This window comes from Scyliorhinus canicula, chromosome 26 (genome assembly GCF_902713615.1).
Source record: "Scyliorhinus canicula chromosome 26, sScyCan1.1, whole genome shotgun sequence".
NCBI classification, from domain to species: Eukaryota; Metazoa; Chordata; class Chondrichthyes; order Carcharhiniformes; family Scyliorhinidae; genus Scyliorhinus; species Scyliorhinus canicula.
This window is the reverse complement of record NC_052171.1, coordinates 3499622-3525968: the sequence shown is the minus strand read 5'-3', so window position 1 is coordinate 3525968 and position 26347 is coordinate 3499622. Positions and strand designations below refer to the sequence as shown.

General features: G+C 47.6%; 1 protein-coding gene across 8 annotated transcripts in view; it reads left to right on the top strand.

Moving 5' to 3' along the window:
* LOC119957517 (fibroblast growth factor receptor 1-like) overlaps positions 1–26347 on the top strand; it is a 213658-nt gene that overhangs the window by 171864 nt on the left and 15447 nt on the right. For 5 of the 8 annotated variants that reach the window (XM_038785641.1, XM_038785643.1, XM_038785640.1 and 2 more), the window contains 6 exons: positions 5562–5752; positions 8301–8451; positions 16989–17191; positions 19832–19977; positions 24281–24402; positions 26052–26162. In XM_038785641.1, the coding sequence (XP_038641569.1) occupies positions 5562–5752; positions 8301–8451; positions 16989–17191; positions 19832–19977; positions 24281–24402; positions 26052–26162 (924 nt within the window). Of the gene's footprint in view, positions 1–5561; positions 5753–8300; positions 8452–10360; positions 10506–16988; positions 17192–19831; positions 19978–24280; positions 24403–26051; positions 26163–26347 lie in introns of all 8 variants that reach the window. The other 3 variants (XM_038785646.1, XM_038785645.1, XM_038785647.1) reach the window with 3 other exon arrangements.

Sequence of the window (26347 nt, the reverse complement as noted above, 5' to 3'; positions counted from 1 at the left end):
GTGTTGCGTTGATATTTCCAGGACATATCCAAACAGACGGGGTCTTGATAACCAGTGTCTCAACAACGTGTCTGCGTTTGTTTGTGTACCCGCATGTCTGCGTTCCTGTGTGTGCGTGTATACGCGCGTGTCTGCATTTGCATATGTGTGTGTGCGCGCATGTCTGCGTTCCTCTGTGTGTGTGTATATGTACGTGTCTGCGTTTGTGTACGTGCATGTCTGCGTTCCTGTGCGTATATATGCGCGTGTCTGCATTTGTGTGTGTGTACGCATTTGTCTTTGTTCCTCTGTGTGCGTGTATATGTACGTGTCTGCATTTGTGTGTTTCTGATGTGTGTGTGTGTGTGTTTCTGATGTGTGTGTGTTTCTGATGTGTGTGTGTTTCTGATGTGTGTGTGTGTTTCTGGTGTGTGTGTGTGTTTCTGATGTGTGTGTGTGTTTCTGATGTGTGTGTGTTTCTGATGTGTGTGTGTGTTTCTGATGTGTGTGTGTGTTTCTGATGTGTGTGTGTTTCTGATGTGTGTGTGTGTGTTTCTGATGTGTGTGTGTGTGTGTTTCTGATGTGTGTGTGTGTTTCTGATGTGTGTGTGTGTGTTTCTGATGTGTGTGTGTGTTTCTGATGTGTGTGTTTCTGATGTGTGTGTGTGTTTCTGATGTGTGTGTGTGTTTCTGATGTGTGTGTGTGTTTCTGATGTGTGTGTGTTTCTGATGTGTGTGTGTTTCTGATGTGTGTGTGTGTTTCTGATGTGTGTGTGTGTTTCTGATGTGTGTGTTTCTGATGTGTGTGTGTGTTTCTGATGTGTGTGTGTGTGTTTCTGATGTGTGTGTGTTTCTGATGTGTGTGTGTGTTTCTGATGTGTGTGTGTGTGTTTCTGATGTGTGTGTGTGTTTCTGATGTGTGTGTGTGTGTGTTTCTGATGTTTGTGTGTGTGTGTGTTTCTGATGTGTGTTTCTGATGTGTGTGTGTGTTTCTGATGTGTGTGTGTGTTTCTGATGTGTGTGTGTGTTTCTGATGTGTGTGTGTGTTTCTGATGTGTGTGTGTGTTTCTGATGTGTGTGTGTGTTTCTGATGTGTGTGTGTGTTTCTGATGTGTGTGTGTGTTTCTGATGTGTGTGTGTGTGTTTCTGATGTGTGTGTGTGTGTTTCTGATGTGTGTTTCTGATGTGTGTGTGTGTGTTTCTGATGTGTGTGTGTTTCTGATGTGTGTGTGTGTTTCTGATGTGTGTGTGTGTGTTACTTTGCCTATTTAAAAGGCGCAACAGGAAAATGAAGGAATTTGTCAACTGTTCCCCCCCTGAAAGGTGATCCAAGTGGTACATTACAAAGGGTTAACTGCTTCTTAGCCTTTGGTTGAGCAGTTCTTGAAGAAAGGGCCCACCTGTAGGGCAGCTTCACAAATTCCGACACCCTGAAGCCTCTGCTGAAATCTTACCTAAATACTTGGGGGCCCGAGGTACTGGAAAATGAAAGGAATGTGGAAATGACATTTGATAGCAGCTGAAATAACCCTCAGCTTGTGGCACTGCAGTTAGAAAGAGCCAGCACGCAGCAAACGGAAAGAGGATATCATGCGGACCCGCTCTTTTCTGCTGTTTTTTTTAGGGTGTTCAGTGGTTAACACTTGTCCTGTTTCGGATGTATTTAAAAGTTTTCAGCAGAGAAAGCCGTAACGCATGCTCGGCCTCCTGTCTGCTTTGTTCAAAACCTCTACGTTGGCCCCATAGCTGCAGGAACAGGAAACTGTTGGAGCCTAATAGGAAAGAAAGGAAAAAGCATATAAGGCACTTCAAAAAGTTAGACAGAGTAATTGAAGGCGGATGTCAAGAACATATTGATAGCTGGGTCCGGGAACACTCAGCTCTGTAATATTTACAGCTGGATGTTGGTCCTGATTTAAGGTTTTGGAAGCAGCTGTCACATGATAGTGTCTGACTGGGAAATGGCAGAAATGAAACAGAGCTCATTCCAACAAAACTGCTCATTTCATTCAGATGTTTCATTTCTTGCTCTGGGGGAAGGGTGGGAGGGTTAACTCGTTCCATTCCCACCCGATAGCTGACGGTCACATTTACTACTGCAGGCTTGAGAGCAGAATTTGGAAGGGAGTAAATAAGAGGAACTCGACGGGAAATGTGTTTTTCGTTCAATAGCCATCTGTGTGTCTTTGTGTCTCTCTGCATTTGCTTCTGTCTGTAAGACAGGTCTGTCTCTCCATGCCTACGTTTTTCTCCTTTTTCACTTTTCCTCGTCCCTCTATCTCTCTCTCTCAGGGCAGCACGGTAGCATTGTGGATAGCACAATTGCTTCACAGCTCCAGGGTCCCAGGTTCGATTCCGGCTTGGGTCACTGTCTGTGCGGAGTCTGCACATCCTCCCAGTGTGTGCGTGGGTTTCCTCCGGGTGCTCCGGTTTCCTCCCACAGTCCAAAGATGTGACAGGTTAGGTGGATTGGCCATGATAAATTGCCCTTAGTGTCCAAAATTGCCCTTAGTGTTGCGTGGAGTTACTGGGTTATGGGATAGGGTGGAAGTGTTGACCTTGGGTAGGGTGCTCTTTCCAAGAGCCGGTGCAGACTCGATGGGCCGAATGGCCTCCTTTTGCACTGTAAATTCTATGATAATCTATGATATCCTCTTTTACAATAAATTTAGAGTACCAATTTTTTCCAATTAAGGGGCAATTTAGCATGGCCAATCCACCTTCTGCACATCTGTGGGTTGTGGGGGCGAAACCCACTCAAACACGGGGAGAATGTGCAAACTCCACACGGACAATGACCCGGGGCCGGGATTGAACCTGGGGCCTCGGCGCCATGGGGCAGCAATGCTAATCTCTCTCATATTCTCAATGTATTTTTCATTATCTCCCTTTGTCTCCCCTCTCCCTAACTGTTTTGATGTCATGTAAGCATGTGCTGTCACTATCTGTCTTTCTGTCTTGCTCCCTCTGTACCAATAGGTGCTGTTTTCTCTCTCTCCCACTCTTGAGCTCACTGTTTTCACATTCGACCTTGCTTGAATGGAAATATATAATTCAGAGGTTGGGATTAGCAGAGGAGCTCGGGGAAAGGGGGCTTCTAACTATTTTGTGGCCCCAGTGGCTGGCTGTAAAGAAAGACCTTGCCTTGATGGAGCACAACCTCGGGATATTCCAAAGCACTTTACAGCCACTGAAGTCGTGTCGTCATTGATGCTTGTCGGAAACAAGGCAGCCAAATTGTGTACATCAAGCTCACACAAACAGAAGTGTAATAATGGCCAAGTAAAATGGCCAAGAGGGGAGACAAAGGGAGATAATGAAAAATACATTGAGAATATGAGAGAGATTAGCATAGCTGCCTCATGGCGCCGAGGCCCCAGGTTCAATCCCGGCCCCGGGTCATTGTCCGTGTAATTTACCAGCACCCGCTCCACATGGACTGCAGCAGTTCAAGAGGCAGCTCATCACCACCACCTTCTCTAGGGCAGCTAGGGAGAGGCAGTAAATGCTAGCCCAGCCAGTGACACCCAAATCCCCTGCAGGAAGAAGAAAAAAGGATGAAGGATAAAGATTGGCCAGGGAAGACTTCCCTCTGCTTCTCAAAGCAGTATGCTGTGATCTTTGTATCCAACTGTGAGGGTCAATGGAATCTTGGGGCGGGATTCTCTGACCCCCCGCCGGCCGCCGAATTCTCCGGCCCTCCAAAGTCGGCGAGGCGTCAGTCGCGCCGCCCGCCCCGGAGAATGGCGGGGGACCGGCGCAATTCAATGGGCCCCGGGGCTGCCCGAAGTCTCCGGCCCGCAATGGGCCGAAGTCCCACTGGTTTTTTTGCCGGTCCCGCCGGTGTGGATCAGACTAGGTCCCTTACCGGAGGAACCTGGCGGCGCGGGCGGGCTCTGGGGTCCTGGGGGGGCGCGGGCCGCTCTTGCCCTGGGGGGTGCCCCCACGGTGGCCTGGCCCGCGATGGGGGCCCACCGATCGGCGGGCAGGCCTGTGCCGTGGGGACATCTTTTACTACGCGTCGGCCGTGTCAGCCTCCGCGATGGCCGCACGTAGGTGACCTGCGCATGCACGGACCTCTCGCCGGCTGGCGGAGTCCCTTCGGGCCTGGCGCCAAAGGCCTTCCACGCCGGCCGGTGGGGCGCAAACCACTCCGGCGTCTGCCTCGCCCCTGAAGGTGCGGAGGATTAGCAGAGGAACTCCACTCGTTCACGCCACTCCATCCCGCCAGGACCTCCCGCCCCGCCGGGTACGGGAGAATCCCGCCCCTGGTTTCATTTCTCATTCTGAAAGCACTGCCTCTGACAGTGAAATGTTCCCTCAGTACGGTGCTGAGAGTGTTAACCTGGATTATGCAGCTTCAGGACTTGAGTTTAAACCTTCTGATCCAGAGGCATCTGAGCTACTCTCTGAGCCACGCCTCTTAGTATTCCTTGAGGCCAGAGAACCAGAGAGGATGTGTGGCTTGGAGAGCTTGAATAGATTGGGAGGATGCTGCACATTTTAATTGACTTAATGTTTAAACATACTTTATCCCACCCATCCACACAAACTGAATCAGGAGTTTATTTTCAACCAATACATAGGTCTACGGTGTTAGGAGCTCTTGGCTGTTGCTTAATGCAAGCATCTTAGTAACCAGTACTCAAACCTAAAATTGGGTGGTTAATTTGTAGATAGGATTCATTGATGAATAGCTGAGGTTGTTCAATACATTAGTAATTATCTGGGACAGCATGGTGACACAGTGAGTATCACTGCTGCCTCACAGCGCCAAAGTCCCAGGTTCGATCCCGGCCCTGGGTCACTGCCGTGTGGAATTTGCACATTCTCCCCGTGTTTGCGTGGGTCCCCCCCCCCCAACCCAAAGATGTGCAGGTTAGGGTGGGGGAGGGTGCTCTTTAAGAGGGCCAGTGCAGTCTCAAAGGGCGGAATGGCCTCCTTCTGCTTTATAATAATTCAATGGTTCTATGTCAGCTAAGGACTGAAGACTGTGCTTTGCTGGAAAAAGCACCGTCTCTTGTCATCTCCATTTGTCTCCTGACTAATCTGAGTGGCATTGGTTAGATATTTTTCAGCATCAAGTTGTCAGTCGGCCTCTGTTGGTAGCTCGGTTGAAATGGAAATCAGTGAAGCCTCTGCAGTGGAATACTCCGGACCACCGGCAGCGCACCCACGCCTGCGGCCTTCCTGATGGCGTGGGGTGGCCACAATGGGGAACCCCATTGGCTGGCTGCGGGAGCGGAGAATCCTGCTGTTGGCGGGGGAGCGCCACGCCGGAAAATGTGGCCGGTGAACTGGAGAATCCCACCCCAGATCTCTCACTGGCTTCTCATATGTTTTTGAACAGTGGGAAGTCGCACATGGACTCAGACTTCTTTCTGTTCCCCTTCTTGAGCTGTCGTTCTTGATGACCTATCCTCTAGTCCTGCTGAGGACTGTTTTGTTGGTTTCAATGAGATGTCGCCCTTTCTCCTTCCCAGAAGCATTTGGATCTGATTTCACGTTGAAGATGCAACTGCAAGTTGTTAATTGAGCCTTGGTTTCATGTATAATTCGGTTGATGTTTTTGTCTCTTTTAGAACGGTCACCTCATCGGCCAATCCTCCAGGCCGGCCTGCCTGCCAACAAAAGTGTAACTGTGGGCAGTGATGTGCAGTTTGTCTGCAAAGTCTACAGTGATCCCCAGCCCCACATCCAGTGGCTCAAGCATGCGCAAGTGAATGGGAGCAGTTTGGGACCTGATGGATCGCCCTATGTTAATATCCTGAAAGTAAGTTTGCACTCCAACTTGGTGTCAATGGGCCATCTTCACTTGTCAGTGTGGAATCATTGTGCAAGGAACACAGAAGGAAACAGGCCACGTGATCATTCTTTATTCATTTCATCGAACCAGGTTCACATTGTATCACTCTTTAAAACATTGCTTCTTTATTCAATAACTGGAAACCTAAAAGGAAGTGACCCAAGTTAGGGCAAATCCAACAGGTCGTGTTCTCCTTTCTCATGGTTTTCGGGAGTTGCACAGACAAGTCAGATGAGTATTTGGGAGCTCAGAGGGGAAAGAAGTGAACTAGACAACGGCTGAGTATGTGAAATTGTCAGTACCCTCTGGCTTTGTAGCTTGATGTTGTACTGGACTATGTAACAATACTACTAAGTGTCATACTCTCATTCCCCACTCCATGAATATTTCAATGAAAGAAAATAGCTGCAATTCATTGATGCCAGGGATGTGTGGTATGGATGGAAAGGAGGAAGTTATCTGGATAGAAATTGGCCGTGATCAATACTTTCACAAAGTTTTCAACATTTAATAAAAGGCCACAAAAGATGTATTTCAATTGGAATCCGATAAGAAAGTAGAACAGAAAATGCTGGGAAAACTCAGCAAGTCTGACCGCATATGTGGAGAGAGAGAAATAGAGTAAAGGCTTTGCATCTGTGTGACTCTCCTTTCTTCCTCAAGAGGAAATGTAGTTTTTGTTCAACTGAACGAAGGTTGTTAGGCTGAGAAGTTGATCACATTCCAGAAGACTATCTTAAGATCACAATGAGCCAGTGCAGAAGGTAGATTGAAACTGCTTTGACTGCACAGTTGGCATTGCAGAGAGAAGGTTCCATTTTCCAATTGCTGCTTCTGGTATTGAGAGGTTAAGCGTATCTGCCTGTCAATCTCTCCTGGCAATGATTACCGGCCAATGGAGAGAAACAACACCATGCACTCGACCAAAGGTAGCTTTTAGCGTCTTGGCAGAATTCTGCTAGGCTCCACAAAGATGGCCACAGGGTCATGGTATCAGCAAGGACAAGTGGTTACAGATTGACTGTAATGTTGTGCTGAAGGTTAGGGAATGCTACCTTGTGGGGCAGGGACAACGCCATTTTCTGGAAAGGTGTCCCACACATGTTGTTAATTTTGAACTGTTAATCTGAAGGGGATGTCACTGGAATCCAATGTTTATTTTCACCCGCCATGTATTTCAGTCCTTCTCTGATGACTCTGCTGCTGTTTTGCATTGAAATTTTGCCCAGCTCTGTTTGGATTGACTTTTCTCCCAATTCCTTTGGTTTCTCGTTGCCTACTGAGCCTTCCGCCCAAAAGGAACGTCTGTAATTCCCCAGCCAAGCTGGACCACAGGCTCCTTGCTGACCAAGTCTGTGCCTAGTACTGAGAGGTCTGTAGAAACAGTTCAGATGGTTCCTCATGCCAGCACTGAGCATTGGTAAATGTCCAGTCATGGCCCCCTCGTTTGCTCTGACTGTGCAGTACAAGGCTGCAAAGCTGCTCTGGCACACTGTTGTTGCAACAGACCTGAGCGACAGATTGCTTTTTTCCAGTCAGAAATGTTTGTCAGTACCAAAACTGAATGAGTGAATCAGAAGCTTTACAGGGCAACTTTCTTCCCCAGCAATGAAGCAAAGTTTGAAAATGGCCTTTTCCTTGCTTGTCAGTTCAGTAGTCCTCAGTTATCATGTTAATGTACTGGTGGTGGGTTCATTGGGCTCTTTGTCCATTGAGGAGACACATAGGGCGAAGCCTTTCTTTCCATCTTAAAATGGCAAAACTCAAGAAAACTGAAGACTTCCCAATCATTTAGCATCTGCTGTGTGTTTTTGAGCCCTCCTGATTTAATTTGAGAGCTCTGACCATTACCTCTGTAGCAACAGACCTTCAACCCTCTTCCTCCAAGTTGGTATTGGTCATAGCCTTTCATCCAAGGGGGTCTCAAGGTAAGGGTGACACTGGCAAGGCCAGTGGGCATTTTTCACCCATCACTACTTGACAATGATAGTCATTTGGTGCCAGTTTGAAATGAAATGAAAATCACGTATTGTCACAAGTAGGTTTCAAATGAAGTTACTGTGAAAAGCCCCCAGTCGCCACATTCCGGTGCCTGTTCGGGGATTCTGGTACGGGAATTGAACCCGCGCTGCTGGCCTTGTTCTGCTTTACAAGTCAGCTGTTTAGCCCCCTGTGCTAAACCAGCCCCTGTTTGAGTGGCAACAGATCAACTCGCTACTTGAGAGGACATGGCCACCATGTCGTATGTGGGCCAATGGTCACAGGGGTCGTGCCCAGGTTCCCCGAAGGATGTCCATGAGTTTACTGGGTTTTTACTAACGATCCAGCAGTTTTCATGGTCATTGGATCTCATGTCAATGTTTGAGATTGACATCTGAGCACAACTTTACCTTCCATCCCACCGCCCTCGACCGCCCTCTGGTGACTGTTGAATGGAGAAAGAGCCGTCTGTGTATTTCAACAAATTCTCTTGATTCCAGGTCTCCCAATGTTCTCTGTTGTTGGTTTGTTCTAGCATTCGGGGATTAATAGCTCGGATGCGGAAGTGCTGACTCTGTACAATGTGACTGAAGCTGACAGCGGAGAGTATATTTGTAAAGTTTCCAATTATATTGGTGAGGCCAATCAGTCTGCGTGGCTCACAGTGAGCAGCCCAAAGTTGGAAGGTAAAACCCAATGCCAGAAAACAAGTCAGAAAAAAGGGCTGGGAACGTTTAGCTGGTGACGAATGAGTGGGTAAAAGATTCCATTCCCATCGTAGTGGTGGTGGAAGGTTTTGTTCTCTCCCCTTTTTCTGCTGTTTATGTGCAAATCCAAAAATAAACATGGAAAAATGGCCACAATGTAAATGAACACTTTTGCGTGCCTCTGAGCTTTCCTGCTGTTGTTTATATATTGTCATTTTCTGTGTGTCCTTCCTTTCTTTCTGTGAAACCTGAATGCGCTGATTGGCGACAATCATCCACCATATTGAGATTTTCCTTTGGCCATGGTTAACACCTGATAATCCAGAGAGTCTCAGACATTGGCTGCGCAGAAGAAGGTCCGTTGTGTTCATGTCACTCCTCTCCTAGCACCGGCCAAAGCTGCTTTTATTTTTCACCCATCTTCACACGCACTCTGTCCTTTACCCTTTGGGGAACAGTGAGGAAGTGACGGAAGGATTCCCGAGCCGATTATCAGCCCGTTGAACCGGGCTATAAACACTCTTTCCGTGGCCAGCAATCCCTGGTTTCCAGTCCCACGGTAGAGACGCTACCCACTGTGCCTCAAGACCTCCTTCCAAAGCTGATGAAAAGTATTGAGAAATGGTGGGGCAACTACCCCAGCCCTGTGCCCTGTTTTGTCTCTCCCAAGCTCATGAAACTAGATACCATAGAAGACTGCGCACCTTCTCCTCCATTCAGCGAAAGAATTCCAAGCGCAAGGCCTTTAGAAAACATCAAATCATTGTCCAATCTGACAGTGATTCCACCTTTGACCAAGTCATACAGAGTGTTTCCGCTGATACCATCACCATGATGTCAAAGAGGAACATGTAACTGATTTTCTTCAGCTGTGAAATTACATTAGAATTTAGTTGCTTTTAGTTTAAAGCAATAGGTAGACAGTGTTCCCAACCACCGCTGTTCTGTTGTCAAGAGTACTACTTACAGTGACTCTGCAGGATGTCATTGACTGGATTGAAAGTGGACAAACTTCAGCGCACATGCTGCATTTGAGTTGTGCAGTTTGGACCACCCAAGGTTATCCCACACATGCTGCATGAGTGAGCCAATCCTTCGTGGCAAACTGTGAAGAGAAAACATTTACAAGGATGAAAGGTGATCACATTGAAGAACTTTAACATTCTTCAGGGGTTTTCACAGGGTAGATGCTGAAAAGTCATTTCTCCAGCTGAAGAGTCTAAAGCTCGGAAACCACAGTTTCAGGGCAAGGAGTCGGCTATTTCGGACTGAGGTTAGGAGAAAGTGCTTCACTCGGAGAGTTGTGAATCATTAGAATTCTCTACCCCAGAGAGCAAACCAAGATCCATTCCCAGAAAGTTTTGGAAAACAGTCAGATATGTCTGGAGCTGGTTTTCAAACTGAAGAGTCCATCAACTTGAGTTTCCATTCAAAGTTTCCATTTTCCCCAGATGCTACAAACTGCTCAGTTTGCTGCCCTGCTGTGTCTCGCCCCTCTTTCTTCTGTCTGTGTTTTCAGTAAGTTGCATATGCTTACCTTATCCCTTCATGTTGCTTTCCCTCCACATTGCTTTGCATTCTTGGCTTGTTCTGAACATTGTGAGTCCATTTTCTCCATGAGACCCATCGCTCGCATGTGGAGATGGGTGCAATAAAACAAAATGGTGGCGGGTTTAACACAAAACTGATGACCTTTTTGCTTCCTAGGGTAAGTCTGGACTTTTGCAGTCCTGGAACGTCACTTGTGAGCCAGGTATTGCCTTAACACAAAGCCTCTGGAGCTCGCTGGGAGTGGGCAAATGGCACTAATAAGATGGTTTCTCCAGCTGAAACTCTCCACAGTTCTCATGTCGTCTGCTTGTCCGTTTGCTTCCATTTTCTCTTCCAGACAGCCGGTGTTAACACTACGGACAAAGAAATGGAGGCTCTATATTTACGCAATGTTACTTTTGAGGATGCTGGGGAGTATACGTGTTTGGCGGGTAATTCTATTGGGATTTCCCATCACTCTGCATGGTTGACAGTTCTTCCAGGTACATTCTGCTGTTTTCTCGTCAATTAACCCCTTGAACAAATTCCCATGGAACGCACTGCTTCTAAAGAGGGAGCGAATCATGCAGCAAAACATTTCCAACTCATTTTACCACAGAGTCTGCAAATTCAGGCCAACCTTATGTGTATATTACTTGAACCTCGCATGTTTTCCTGTTTATTCTGCAGAACAGAGGTTTCCTGTGTCAGAAAGTGCATTACCTCTTCCTTCAGTCGATATCTAGTGATTAAAATAAAACTGGCACAAATTTGTATCTGTTCATGACCACACATTATAAATAACCTGTGAACTCAAGTGAGAACTGCCTGTGGTAAACGACTACTTGAGCAGCAAATATGCTCGGGACCTTTTACACCAAGTATGGCCCTTGATCGCCATTACAGAAAATGGCTTCTTTTAATCCATTATTCATTTCATTTAAATTCCCCAGCAGCCCACGGAGGGATTTCAACCCATTTCTCCGGGTTATTAGTCCAGTCACTTTGCTAACTTTGTATTGTGACAAAGGAAAGACCATTAAATGCATGATTCGAAAACGCACAGTGTTGGAAATACTGAACAGTATTGGTGGAGAGAGAAACCCGAGTTAATGTTGCAGCCCGAGAATCCTTCATCTCTTCCTTCATCATGAAGGGCCATTGACATGAAACTTGAACTCTGTCCTCTCCAGTGTTTCCAGCACTTTGTGTTTTTATTTTAGATTTCTGCATTCACAGTGTGTTGCTTTTTGACGCCCAGGTGAAAAGATTACTTTTAGAAATAGACTGTCACTTTTGGGAGGGAGAGCTTTCCAAATCTAACTCCTGAATCCAGATTTGTTTTTGGGGTGTGGACGTTGCTGGCTGGGCCCAGCATTTGTTGCCCTGCCGACATTTTGCCCCTGAACTGAGTGGCTTCGGCGATTTCAGTGGGGGGCAGTTCAGAGTCAACCACATTGCTGTGGGTCTGGAGTTGCATGTCAGCCAGACTGGTTATGGACGACAGATTTATTCCCTGAAGGACGTTAGTGGACCAGCTGGGTTTTTACGACAATCGGCAATGGTTTCATGCTCATCATTGCACTTTTAATTCCAGATTTTTATTGAATTGAGATTTCACCATCTGCCATGGTGGGATTTGAACCCAGGACCCCAGAGCGTTGCCCATGGTCCCTGGATTACTATTCCAGTGCCAATACCACTGCCAATATGTACTGAGGAACAACAAAACCTTCTATTTATATAGCCCCTTCAACTTAATGAAATGTCCCAAGGCACTTCACAGGAGCATTATAAAACATAAATGTATAAAAAACAACTTCTCCTTCAAGCCTGCAGAAACCCCTTGTGAGAAAGAGTCATGACAGACTGTAAACTGGATGTTGCAAAGGGAACTCTTACCTGTAGACCTCTGTGCGTGAGCAGCTCCTGGCTTCAAGAAGCAGTGTGCGAACTCCAAGGCTAGCTTCGAAATACCAGAGCAGAAGTTATTTCACTTGGGGCTTTACTGCACCCATGAAAATTTTGAAAAATATAGCTCAAAACCCCAGTTCTTGGAGGCTTGAGCACAAAACTTACAAATTGAGTAAATTAGCTTGCCTTGAAGTATATGGGTTTTGTTGAAAATACAACTTCGAAATGCATTTATTTTTGTTGGTCGTCATATTTTTGCACGTTCTGCGTATAAACTGACCATGCTTTCTGCAAAAACATGCTCAATCTGCAGCATGCTCACTTGATGCCACCTCCATCCCTATGGAAGTGGCTATCAATGCGACGTTGGCAAAGGGCTGATAATTGGCAGCAGATGGAAGTTACCGTGCAGGGTAGAGCATGGGGTGAACTTTCTCAATTATCAGCAATGTCCATCACACTTGCCGAACGTTAACTTTTAACTTGTAAATTTGAAGTTCATTCTTTTCTTCGAGGTGTGTTCAGGGTGAAATCTATTTGAGGTACAGGAGGGATGATAACGGCTGGGTGGGGGGGGAGGACGATTATGTGCGTGCAATTGCCACTGTATTGTGTTTTAAAACCTTGGCTTGTCTTGCATATGCATTATGGCTTTTCTCAGAAAAATAATTAAATATGTAGAACTCGAATTTGCCACGTCAAGGGTGAACTGCGTTGCGCGAAAGCGATTAACAGGGTTGGACTCTCGTGTTCAGGTACAGTGTCCCGTTTGTTCTCACAGCTGAATTTATATTTTTTATTTCAAAACAGAAATTATGTTCATGTGTCAAATCCTGAAAGATTCCTTCTTATCAGGTGTGCAGCCAGTAGCTGAACGTGGACAGCAGTGATAAGTGCTGCCAGCCCAGCTTGTACGAGGGAATGCATGCAAGGCATTTGTGCATTTCTTCGTTCCTCAGCTTCCACTATCCCCTGACTCAGCAGCTTAAATCTGTTGCACCACAAGCGCCAGCAACCCATTCGATCAAAGTCATTCAGGGACATCAGGAATGTAAGAAAATATAAAGAAAGACAGCTAGCTCTTTATGTGAGGTTTTAAACGTTGGTGATTGTTAACCCCATCTTCTGTCTCTGGGATTGATTCTCTCTCTTTCTATGTCTGTCCTATCTGTCCTGCCCATCACTTTGTCTGTCCAGCCTCTCTCTCCCTGTCTGTCTATTGTATCTCCCCCCCCCCCACCCCCTCTCGCCCACTTTCTCTTCTCTCCCTCCCGTCCCTAACTCTCCCTCCTATCTAATTCTCTCCCATCCCCTAACTTTCCTAGGGCAGCAGGGTAGCATGGTGGTTAGCATAAATGCTTCACAGCTCCAGGGTCCCAGGTTCGATTCCCGGCTGGGTCACTGTCTGTGTGGAGTCTGCACTTCCTCCCCCTGTGTGCGTGGGTTTCCTCCGGGTGCTCCGGTTTCCTCCCACAGTCCAAAGATGTGCGGGTTAGGTGGATTGGCCATGCTAAATTGCCCGTAGTGTCCTAATAAAAGTAAGGTTAAGGGGGGTTGTTGGGTTACGGGTATAGGGTGGATATGTGGGTTTGAGTAGGGTGATCATGGCTCGGCACAACATTGAGGGCCGAAGGGCCTGTTCTGTGCTGTACTGTTCTATGCTTCTATGCTTTCCCCTATCCCCTAACTCCCCCCCATCCCCTAACTCTCCCCCCTATCCCCTAACTTTCCCCTATCCCCTAACTTTCCCCTATCCCCTAACTTTCCCCTATCCCCTAACTCTCCCCTATCCCCTAACTCTCACCCTGCGTGGGTTTCCTCCGGGTGCTCCGGTTTCCTCCCAAAGTCCAGAGACGTGCAGGTTAGTTGGAGTGGCCATTGCCCATATGATCAAAAACGTGTGGTTTTTGGGTTACGGGGATATGGTGGAAGTTAGAGCTTAAGTGGGTCGGTGCAGACTCGATGGGCCGAATGGCCTCCTTCTGCACTGTATGTTCTATGTTGTATCCCTCACCACCCCCTATCCACCACCTCCCCCTATCCCTTAACTCTCCCCCCCTATTCCCCACTTCTCCCCCTAACCCCTACCTCTCCCCCCTGTCCCCCACCACCCCCTATCCCCCACCACTCTCTATCCCCCACCTCTCCCCATCACCTAACTCCCCATCCCCTAACTCCCCCCATCCCTTAACTCTCCCCCCTATTCCCCACTTCTCCCTCTAACCCCTACCTCTCCCCCTGTCCCCCACCACCCCCTATCCCCCACCACCCTCTATCCCCCACCTCTCCCCATCACCTAACTCCCCATCCCCTAACTCCCCCCATCCCTTAACTCTCCCCCCTATTCCCCACTTCTCCCTCTAACCCCTACCTCTCCCCCCTGTCCCCCACCACCCCCTATCCCCCACCACCCTCTATCCCCCACCTCTCCCCATCACCTAACTCCCCATCCCCTAACTCCCCCATCCCTTAACTCTCCCCCTATTCCCCACTTCTCCCTCTAACCCCTACCTCTCCCCCCTGTCCCCCACCACCCCCTATCCCCCACCACCCTCTATCCCCCACCTCTCCCCATCACCTAACTCCCCATCCCCTAACTCCCCCCATCCCATAACTCTCCCCCCTATTCCCCACTTCTCCCTCTAACCCCTACCTCTCCCCCCTGTCCCCCACCACCCTCTATCCCCCACCTCTCCCCATCACCTAACTCCCCATCCCCTAACTCCCCCCATCCCATAACTCTCCCCCCTATTCCCCACTTCTCCCTCTAACCCCTACCTCTCCCCCCTGTCCCCCACCACCCTCTATCCCCCACCTCTCCCCATCACCTAACTCCCCATCCCCTAACTCCCCCCATCCCATAACTCTCCCCATCCCCACACCCACCCCCTCTTTTTCCCCCCACCCCACCCCTTCTCTCTCCCTAACCCCTCTCTTCCCACTACCTCCCTGAAGTTAATACGAGGGGGAGAGGTCAATACTGATCTGTAGAATGCAGAAGGAGACTATTCAACACCTCAACCTTTCTCCTTGGACATTTTAACTGGTCCCCCTCCCCCGCCCCTTCCCAGTAGGCCTGCAACATTTTTCCTTTCAGTTGCTTCTTCAATTCCCTTCTGAAATCCGTGTTTGAATCTACTTCCAATTCACACGCAGGTATTGTATTCCAGATCTAAACCACTTCCTGTGTCAAAAAACCTTTTTCCTGATGTTGCCGATACTCTTGCCAATTCCCTCCAAGCCACTCACCATCCTGACTTGGAAATGCATTTACCGTTCTTTCACTGTCACTGGGTCAAAATCCTGGAACTTCCTCCCGAACAGCACTGTGGGTGTACTGTTCCAGAGTATTATTATTGTGCATCTTCTTAATTAAGTCCATTGCTGATGTCATCAGTAAGTGCTGTGACTGTTGTTACTGTTATTTTGGTGTTTAACTAGCTGCTCCCATTTTTGAGTCCATACTAAATTTTAAACTTTGTTATTTTAATATATTAAACAAGATAAATTTTAACTGGAAGATGAATGTGCTTCGACTCACTTTTTGGAGTCAAGTTCGCACATGCACCTACACCTTGGGGACTGCAGCAGTTCCAGAAGGCAGCTCACTCCCACCTTCACAAGGAGCAATTAGCAATGGGTAATAAATGCTGGCCCAACCAGCTACGCCCACAACCCATGAAGGAACTTTTAAAAATCACTTCAACTCTGTGCTCCCTGATTATTGTATCTTTCACCGATCTATCAACTTTGTCCAGGCCCCCGATGAGTTTGAAAAGCTCCATCATCCAATCTCCTCTCAAACCTTCTGTTATCCCAAGGATTCCTTCTGCAATTTCTCCAGTCTATTCACACAACTGAAATTCCTCATTGCTGGATCTCTTTGATATTTTCTGCACCTTCTCTGGCACCTTCGCACTTTTTTGTAACATGCAGCGCTGACAATTGAGCCCAATCCTCTAGTTGAGTTGGAAAGCAACAAAGAGAATGTAACAACACGGTTTAATACAATCCACTCACCTGGGGTCCAGCAAGGATGAGATTTCTCATTTGGCACATGCTGGGTGGGTTTCTACATCGAGATGTCTCTCACACTTTCAGCATCTTGGGAATGCCTGTTTTGCCTGAGGATGATTTTGATGAAGTTTGATTGACTGAAGATTAACATTGAGATTGCCTCAGCTTGGTTTGGAGCTTTGCTCCCCTCTAATTATTAACTGTGTGTGTTTATATAAACCAGGAAAACCCCAATTGGATTCCAACCTGGAAATGACTCTCAACTATTGATTCTCGCATAGATACACAGAGGAGGCCCAGTTTTATTCCAAATTTCCCTGTGGGGCATTAATGGTCCTCTGGGCCTCACTAGGAAACCCAAGGCCTGCCTTGTGCTGACCTCCTTCTATGTCTGAATGTGGGCTGGTAGCGGGGGTGGGAGTTGGGGGGGGATAAGAACCCCAGGGCAAGGGGAATTGAGGTGATGAAGAAACGTGCCTCAATGGATACGTTTATTTTCACTGTGGGAGGAAAAGAGAAAGCTCTGGGGTCTTGGATATCGGTAAAGATGTTTCTCAGACTTAAATTAGCAAGGCATTCAATTTGGAAAATGAAATGGGGTCACGGGCAGTTCATTGACAAGTATTGCTCAGTACTGGAGATTGAAGGAATCATTTCCCGCAGGATAATGCATAAATGTCGCTTGATGATCTATATGAATCGCATCAAAAACCTTTGTGACTTGATCACTGATCAAGCAGCCTGTTGTTGGGTGCTTGCTTATTAGTGAGTGGAAATGTGTACAACTACAATGCCTTGCATGCATGAAAAATGAGGGCAACAAAATGCCGAGGACAGCAATTTGATTTGTGTGGCAGAAAGGGCTGATTATTTGTTTTGCAAGGAATTTGCTGGCAGCTGACCACCCATTCCCCAGCTTGCACCTGGAGCATGTAAATCTGCAGCCACTTTGTGACATCTAGCCTTCCGTACTAAGTGTATCGCTGTTGTGGATGTGAGGTGTGTCTCTTTTTCTTTCATTTCCTTTAAACGAGCTCTTCTTTCAACCTGCCCAGTGATGGAGGATAAACCGTCCACTCTGTCCTCGCCTGTGTACCTGGAGATCATCATCTACTGCACTGGAGCCTTCCTCACCTCGTGTATGGTGGTCGCGGCTGTCATCATTCGCATGAAGAGTACTGCCAAGAAACCAGACTTCAACAGCCAGCTGGCTGTGCACAAACTAGCCAAGAGCATTCCCCTCCGCAGACAGGTAACAGAAAGTAAATAAAGAGTTCAAGAAAACTTTACCCTTGCCTCTAAGGAAACTGTGCAAAGTTTGGCTTCAGTCTCATTCAAGCTGAGTGGCTGGGGGGGGGGGGGGGGGTCACAATCTATTAGACAACTTAACAGTGAGCCCACATTGGCTTGACCTCAGCAAATGGAAAAAGAGCCTTTGGGAGCCCTGACATAGTGGTTTATTAAACTACTCCAACTGGTGGCCAATCAGTGAATATCCTGCCATGGGGGCCACGCGGAAAGGGATGATAGTCTCGGCCCAGCTACTGATCTGCTTTGATTTTGTTTGCAATAGGGGTTTAGGCCCTGTCGTTGGTCACAGCACTGCTGCCCAAGTGGGGCAGGGTACAGGGGGAAAGGGAGTTAAACCAGGTTTCCTGCTATTCATGATTTGTGCTGCAATTTCCATATCTAACTGAGAACGGAGGAGATTGGCACAAAGTGAATTGCTGACTCGGGAAGCAGCTCGCACGATGGGCTGAATGACTTCCTGCTGTAAAAATGCTGTGATTCTATCCTCTGAAACCCCACCACACCATCAAAGCCCTCCGCCCCAGCCACCCTCGATATTCACTTCTCTTGAGAGAAGAGCCTCAACCAGCCTGTTCAGTGGATCCCCTCTGTACTGGTATCGTGACAGCACAGAACAGAACTGTGTCCTTCAAGACTTCTCCTCCCTCCTTCCATTCCCGCTGACTGCAGAGAGTGCCTCCTCTCCAGAAGAAAAACTTTGATCTCATTCCATTATTCATGTCAGGAGTACTTACAGATTCAAAATGCTCTCCCATCCCCACAATAACCTTCTCTTCAGTTTAAAAAAAACAATTGAGCAAAGTGAGAGAGAGGTTAGCTCAGCCTGTCACTGCAGTACATCATCTGCTTTACCTGTGCTCATGTCCAGTAAATTGAACAGAGCTGATATTTCAGTAACTGCTTTTCCCAGGTCAGGTCATTGGAAAGGAGTGCTGAATCAGCAAGTGATGTTGAATGAGTCAGATGAGGAAGAGAAACGGCACAGAGAATTGATAAGCGAAGCCTTTCCTCAGCCATCTGTGATGTGGACGAGGACTTGATGTGCCTTTGTGGATAACGGGCTTGGTAAATGCTTTCTACCCCCAGGCTCCTATTGGTTAAGCAGTCTGAACTGAGGGGGTCACTGTCCTTTGGCATCAAGTTGCAGGTCTCCAGTCACCCATTCCAAGCTGAGTTATGGCGGATCTTTTATCTCAACCCCTCATCCACGCCTCATCCTCTCAGAATCCAAAAATTACACTTAGAGAAATTCTTATCGACATTGAACCCACAGCTGTCTGCTTAGAGCATTGCCAAGATTCACAACTCTGGGTGAAGAAGTTTCTCCTTATCTCCGTTCCAAATGGCCTGATCCCGAGATCGTGACCCCATGTTCCAGACTCCTCAATGGAAGGAGGTGCGCTGCCGAACAAGTTCTCACCTATCTACCTGTTGCTAATGCATCTGTCCATGGCAGGACAGCAAGAGTAATTACCACAAAGTGCTTCTGGAGAACAAGTCACACCTTCACACGAACAACACCCCTCATCCTTCAGAAGAGAAAGGCTGCAAATAATGAGGAAACAATTCGTTCTTAGCCAGGAGCACTGTGATGGGAGTGTAAGTAAAATAGCCGGAATGCCAATATTCTGCAGGTGTGTCTGCCTTCCAGAGAACTGGGAGAAATCAGTTCAGCCAGTTTCTGAACCTCCCACACAATTTTCCTTGGTAGTCAATGGACAGGGATGTTGGGTGGAGCTTATAATAGTCTGCCATTCTGATAAAGCCCACTTCACACTAACATCTAAAATGCAAACCTATTGTCTTCTGATGAAGTCGCAAGATAGAAACTTTCCATTCCGCTCAGCAGACTGATAGACGATCTCCAGACTCGCTGCACTGCCCACCCCAACCCTGTCAAAGTGTTCCAAATGAGGCGGAGATGAAGCAAAACCCAATCACGGAGGCTAGAAACTGCAAGGGAAACTCGGAACTCTTGCGTGACAGTAAATCCATTCAGAATCAGCATCATTTATGTGGATATAGGGGCAACCACCCTACTTTCTCTGTTAGAGCACAAGTACAGGGGAAAAGGCTGCAGAAATCAGAACTGTCAATGTTCTGCAGGCGCAGACACTGAAAAATTAACCTTCCAAATAGTGAGCAGCGGGATTTCTGAAATTGTGTGGAAGGTAGTCCGTAACTCACCGAGTGCACACACTCCAGCACAAACCTGGGGAGATTGTATTGTGTCAAGCTCAGAACATCTCCACAGGCCATGTGTGCGTCAGACTCGAGCCTGGCCTCCACTTAGAAAGGAGTGATTTCATAACAAACAGCCATTGTTTTGACATCTTGCAAGACCTGGATAAAACCACAAGAAATAATGGATGGAACCATGAAAGCTGGAAAAAGAAGAAATCTTTTGGCCTTTGTTCAACTTCGCACTGTTAGAAGAGATGGGAATAATTGTGGAGAGTGGGGTGGGGTAGAGGAGTGAGTGAATGGCCAAGGGCCCGGATCTTAGCACAGTGCAGTGCTCTGACTGCTGTTTGTGGATCTCTTTTACAGACTCTAACCTCTGGTGTCTCTGTCTATCCCAACACAGGTATCCATTGATTCCAGCTCCTCCATGCATTCGGGTGTCCTCCTGGTTCGGACAGCTCGACATTCATCCAATGGAACTCCGATGTTGGCAGGGGTCTCGGAGTACGAGCTTCCCGAGGACCCTCGCTGGGAGTTCTCCAGAGACAAGTGAGTGCGCTGTGTTTTGTTCTCTCAGTGGCACAGATTTTGAGTGTTGGCAAAGCAGCCTGGGCCCGAGCTGTCGATGTGGTTGTGGGTTCCTCTCGCTGGAGGGAGGTGGAATTGGCATTCTGCCAATCTTTCCATCAACATTCAGTTAATAGTTCATTCAGTCGGAACAAAAACAGGAAACGCAGTGAAAAATAGAATGTACTCCAAACGTGACCAGACTTATTTATAAACCCAGGGCTGCTGCCTGTTTATTAACCCTGCGGATCAGCTGCGGTTCAAGCCTTGGACATGTGCCCGGGCGGTGAACTGGGTGGCTCATTGAGCTTCAAAGGCCACCCTCTGACTGAGACTCGGGGCCCAGCTCTGAACCCCAAAGACTGGGGTGAAGGCCTCGGATCTGGAAGCCGGCTTTGAAATGAACCAGAGTCAGCCTTTCATTGCCCACAGCCCCAGAGTGCACAAGCTCACAACAATTGCGAGTGCATGGTGTGAATTCAGAGTCAGGCCAAGAGAGAATGCAAGCAGGCTCTCATCGGTAGCTCCAAATGCATTGGGAGTTTTCCACTGGTGCAGTATAACTCTGAAGTGGAGATGCCGGCGTTGGACTGGGGTGAGCACAGTAAGAAGTCTTACAACACCAGGTTAAAGTCCAACATGTTTGTTTCAAATCACTAGCTTTCGGAGCACTGCTCCTTCCTCAGGTGAATGAAGGGGTATGTTGCAGAAACATATATATATACAGACAAATTCAAAGATGCCAGACAATGCTTAGAATGCGAGAATTTGCAGGTAATTAAATCTTTACAGATCCAAAGATTGGGGTAACTCCAGGTTAAAGAGGTGTGAATTGTCTCAAGCCAGGACAGTTGGTAGGATTTCGCAAGCCCAGGCCAGATGGTGGGGGATGAATGCAATGCGACATTAATCCCAGGTCCCTGTTGAGGCCGTACTGGTGTGCAGAACTTGGCTATCCGTTTCTGCTCGGCGATTCTGCGTTGTCGCGCGTCCTGAAGGCCGCCTTGGAGAACGCTTACCCGGAGATCAGAGGCTGAATTTGGCCCCATTTGGAGCACTGTGTCCGGTTTTGGGCCCCACATCTCAGGAAGGACATACTGGCACTGGAGCATGTCCAGCGGAGATTCACACGGATGATCCCTGGAATGGCGGGTCTAACATATGAGGAACGGCTGAGGATCCTGGGATTGTATTCATTGGAGTTTAGAAGGTTAAGGGGAGATCTAATAGAAACTTACAAGATAATACATGGCTTAGAAAGGGTGGACGCAAAGAAACTGTTTCCGTTAGGCGAGGAGACGAGGGCCCGTGGGCACAGCCTTAGAATTAGAGGGGGTAAATTCAGAACAGAAATGCGGAGACATTTCTTCAGCCAGAGAGTGGTGGGCCTGTGGAATTCATTGCCGCGGAGTGCAGTGGAGGCCGGGACGCTAAATGGCTTCAAGGCAGAGATAGATAAATTCTTGATGTCGCGAGGAATTAAGGGCTACGGGGAGAATGCTGGTAGGTGGAGTTGAAATGCCCATCAGCCATGATTGAATGGCGGAGTGGACTTGATGGGCCGAATGGCCTTACTTCCACTCCTATGTCTTATGGAATGCCCTTGACTGCTGAAGTGTTGCAAGGTGTTGTAACTTCTTACAGTATAACTCTGGTCAAGGCTACAAAAGAGTGCAAGTAGCGCATTGAGCAGCTTGTACACTGAATCAAATCGCTGAGGAATTTATTTAACACTGGGATCATTGCCACTCCGACCAAGATTTCCCAAAGCTGTATCGAAGAGGGAAATGCCAGGTTAAATTACCAATCGCACTCTTGAGAGATCAGGTTCACATTGGTGCCAGGACAGGTTCAAAGGTCACGACAGAGCCAAGGGAGTGCCACTCTGTCTCTGACGGTGCACTGTCCCTGAGGCAGAGCTGCTTGTAACAGGAAAACCAGGTATTGATTCATGTTTCCAGAGAGTAGTTTGATTTGTTGTCATGTTGTAACTGGGTCTGGACTGGAGCCATAGCATTGAAAACCTGAAGAATCTCCACAATGCACAGTTTGAGGAGGTTACAGATCATGGTACAATTTTGCCGCGATGGACTATTTTATTGAATTCTTCTTTGGTGGTTCCAGTACCCAGAGGTTGGCAAATTGTGTAAGGCGCAGAGAAGGATCCAAACCATAAGACCAATGGCAGGATAGATTTGCCGGCTGCTGTTGCAGTTAGCAGTTGAATTCAATAGGTTTGGTCGGTTCGGTTGAGGCATTCTGTGGAGCTTGTAAAATTATTCATTTGATTGGCAGTTCTGTGTTCTGGGGCCATCTCCGGTATTTGACTTAGGAGCAGGCCATTCAGCCCTTGGAATCTGCTCCGCCAGTCAGTAAGATCCGCTTTGCCAGCTGCCTCCCATTTTGCTTGATTCCCTCATCTATAAAAGCTCTGTCTAACTCTGCTTTGAACATACTAAATGACACAGCCGCCACTGCTCTCTGGGGGAGAGAATTTCACAGACTAACGACCCTCTGAGAGAAAAAACTCTCCTCAAGTTGACCTCTTATTCTTCAAACGTGTTCCCTGGTTCTTATCTGGTTCCACAGGTGGAAACATCCACCCGATACCTACCCTGTCACATCCCCTCAGGATCTTGTATTTTTCAGTGAGATCACCTCTCAGTCTTGTTATGGGCCAGGGTTTCGAGAACCCCAAAGTGTATCATGGGGTTCACCTGACCCACAGGTTTTAATAGATTGTGGTATGGGGAGCACATGGCCCACTCTACACGTGTGGTACAGCAGAAATGGAAAAGTATTTTTTAAAGCAAAACAATGTTTATTCTATGAACTCAAGTTAACCTTTTTGAAATATACAGTGAACGTCTTAACAACCATCAATTCAAATAAAACCCCCAAAGAATACAACACTAAGTAATCCTTAATAAGTTCCCAAACAACATCCAGAAGACAGAAGAAACACCTTTTAACAGAAGCACATCAGGTTTACATTCACTACTGAGAACAGGGGCCATTTTTATTATTTAATTCCTCTTAACATTCTTGTGGTGGTTCGAGGCAAGACTGAAGAGACTTCCACTATCACTGAACAAGGGTTTTTGGTAAAAGTAACGGTAAACTGTACACAGGCGCAGAGCCACTAAAAAGGTCTTTACTCTCTGGCTCCCAGGTTTCCCCCATTGACCAGGGTTCATGCTCCCTCACGCGATAGGCCCTGAAACCCACGCAGACACGGGGAGAACGTGCAAACTCCACCCCAAGACCGGAAGTGAACCCCAGCCCAAGGTGCTGTGAGGCAGAAGAGCTAACCATTGTGCCACCATCAAGCCCTGGCCTTCAATCTCAGGAGCAAAATATAAGAGGGGTGGGGGGGAGCGAGGTCTTGCTACATCTACCCCAAACCAAGGTTAAATCGTCCATGTGAGCAGTTCTGGGCTCCACAACGAAGGATGTGGCGATTTGTTTGGCATGGGAGCCGGCACGATCAACCAGAATGACCCCAGGACTCTCCAGGTTTAAATTAAAAAGTAGTTTTGTCTTCCCTGTTTGATCAAAGTTTCAACATGTTGAGAACAGATCGGAACTATTTCTGTTGGCTGTAGAGTCCAGGGCCTAACCAATAGAGGCAGATCTTTCAGGGGTGAACCACTTGAACACACAAAGGAGTGCATGTTTGGAGCTCACTTCCACAAACAACACTTGATTTTAAATCTGAAATTGGTAGATTATTGCTATCCACAGGTACGAAGGAACATGGGGCAAAGGCAGACGTTTGGTGTCGACTCGGTGGGTTGAATGGCCTCCTTCACTGCTGGGATTCTATGGTATTCTCTGAGAGATAGTAAATTGAGTTAGTAAATTGAGTTAGATTGCAGATCAGCCATGATCTCAATGAATGGCAGTGGAATGGGCTTATCGGGATTTAAAAAATGTTTTTTCCGAGTACCCAATGAAGGACAATTTAGTGTGGCCAATCCACCTAACCTGAACATCTTTGGGTTGTGGGGATGAGTTCTATGCAGATACGGGGAGAATGTGCAAACTTCACACGATAGTGATCTGGGGCTGGGGTCGAATCTGGTCCTCAGTGCTGTGAGGCAGCAGTGCTAGCCACTGCGCCAACGTGCCACCCTGGCTTGAGGGGATAAATGGCCTCATACAGTTCCTTTGTAAGGAACCCTGTGCATGTGGGGGACAGTTGGTGGGGCGTGGAGCGATCAATCTGAAATGAAACAAATTGAGTCGTGTGTGCTTTAATCCCTGTGTTCTCCCTGATCCCTAGGCTGACACTGGGTAAACCACTTGGTGAGGGGTGTTTTGGGCAAGTCGTGATGGGAGAGACCATTGGCATTGACAAGGATAAGCCCAACAGGCCGGTTACCGTGGCTGTGAAGATGTTAAAAGGTGAGTGCTTGTTTCTTCCAATTACCCCAATAGCATTGGTTGCTGCACAGTTTCAGACAGTTGGATGCACTTGAATTGGTGGATCGTGAACAATGTGATTAGAGGGAAATGTAAGATGCTCCAATGCTCCCCTGCCTTTGCAAACGCCTCTCCCAAGTTTGAGTAAGTTGTGTGCTGGCCTATCTCATAGACTAAAAAATATGCCCCAACCAATGGCCCCTGTGTTGAGGCTGGGAGTGAGTGAGGTCAGGCTATTTGGCAAAGGTGAATTGGTCATCAGCTGCCCCTTTCAGCAGCGATGACTGTTTAGCGATGGAGGACAGGCTTACTGGCTGATTAAAGTTTGGCTATGTTGAGGCCGTTTCCCTGCCTTGCCTGAGGTCAGCTTGGCTGACTTCCCTTGTCCTGCCTTTGCACATTGAGTTACTGGGGAATGGTTGAGATTTGCACCCCTATAAAATTCAATCTGGCCACTAAGTTAGAAGGCAATGTCCATATTGATGCTCCTGTTACCCCACCTGACACTGTCTCAGCATTTGCCAATTAGCCATGGCATGGCATTGGCAGCGGCAATTCTGCACACCTAAGTAAAGGTCAAAAACCGAAGAGCCAAGATGGAATTCACATGTAAGAAGCTGCCATTTTCTATTCCCAAATCCTCACACCATAGCTTTTGAAAGGTTCACCCAGTCCTTCTGCTCTAGTCACCAGCATCATATTAGCCAACGAGCAACTTAAAGCTTACAGTCCAGTTAACATTGGGATACTGCCCTGCCTCATCCAAATAGGGTAGAGGGAGTGCTTTCGTAGAAACTCTTCCCCGGGAGTTCAGCTGGTGAAGGTTGGAAATGGCAAAGTTAGATGGCTCCTCTGTGCCAATCTAGTTGATCTAATCAGGAGTGGCAGCAGGGGTGAGATTGCCCTTATCTATCCTGGGTCCAGGTGGGGACAGAGCTGCAAGGACTCCCAGTGTCCCTGGCTGAATTTGTAGGTATGATGACTGTGTCAGGCTTAATTATATTGCCTGCCCCGCCCACCCCCTGAACAGCTTAATAAAACTCATTATCTGTGGCCACATATAAAGAACTTAGGTGAGAATGGGCAGCACGGTGGCACAGTGGGTTAGCCCTGCTGCCTCACGGCGCCAAGGTCCCAGGTTCGATCCCGGCTCTGGGTCACTGTCCGTGTGGAGTTTGCACCTTCTCCCCGTGTCTGCGTGGGTTTCACCCCCACAACCCAAAGATGTGCAGGCTCGGTGGATTGGCCACACTAAATTGCCCCTGAATTGGGAAAAATGAATTGGGTACTCTAAATTTATAAAATAAAACTTAGGTGAGACAAAAGCCACAATGGAAGAAACACGTATAAAGAGCCCTTTGCCTGGACATCACACGGTAGCGAAGAGGTTAAACATTTTTCGAGACCAAATTAAAGTGACTCTTCCTTCCCCACACATTGTACTTCTTGTGCCTGTGTGTATAAATGATGCATTGTGCATCAGGCCTCAGGATGACTCTGCGTTGTGCAGGCACCAGACTTGTTAGTGGGCTCCAGAACAATCTGAATAGGCCAATTTCCTCTTTCTCTTGCTTGTTGCTAAGGGAGATGACAGACAGAATGATCTCTCACATCACTCCCTCTCTTTCCAGCTGATGCCACAGAGAAGGATCTGTCTGACCTCATCTCAGAGATGGAGATGATGAAGATGATTGGGAAACACAAGAACATCATTAACTTGCTCGGGGCATGTACTCAGGATGGTAAGTACTACACGAAGGCAAGCAATGCTGAAAGGTTCAGATCAAATGGTTGCACATTCTTCATCCAGATCTATCATTGCAATCTTAGATCAGTCACCAGGGCTGTTTCCGTCTCTGTCTCTGTCTCAGACTGCCTGCAGTTCTCACTCATTCTATTACACTCCAGCTCCTCACCGTTCTCAAAT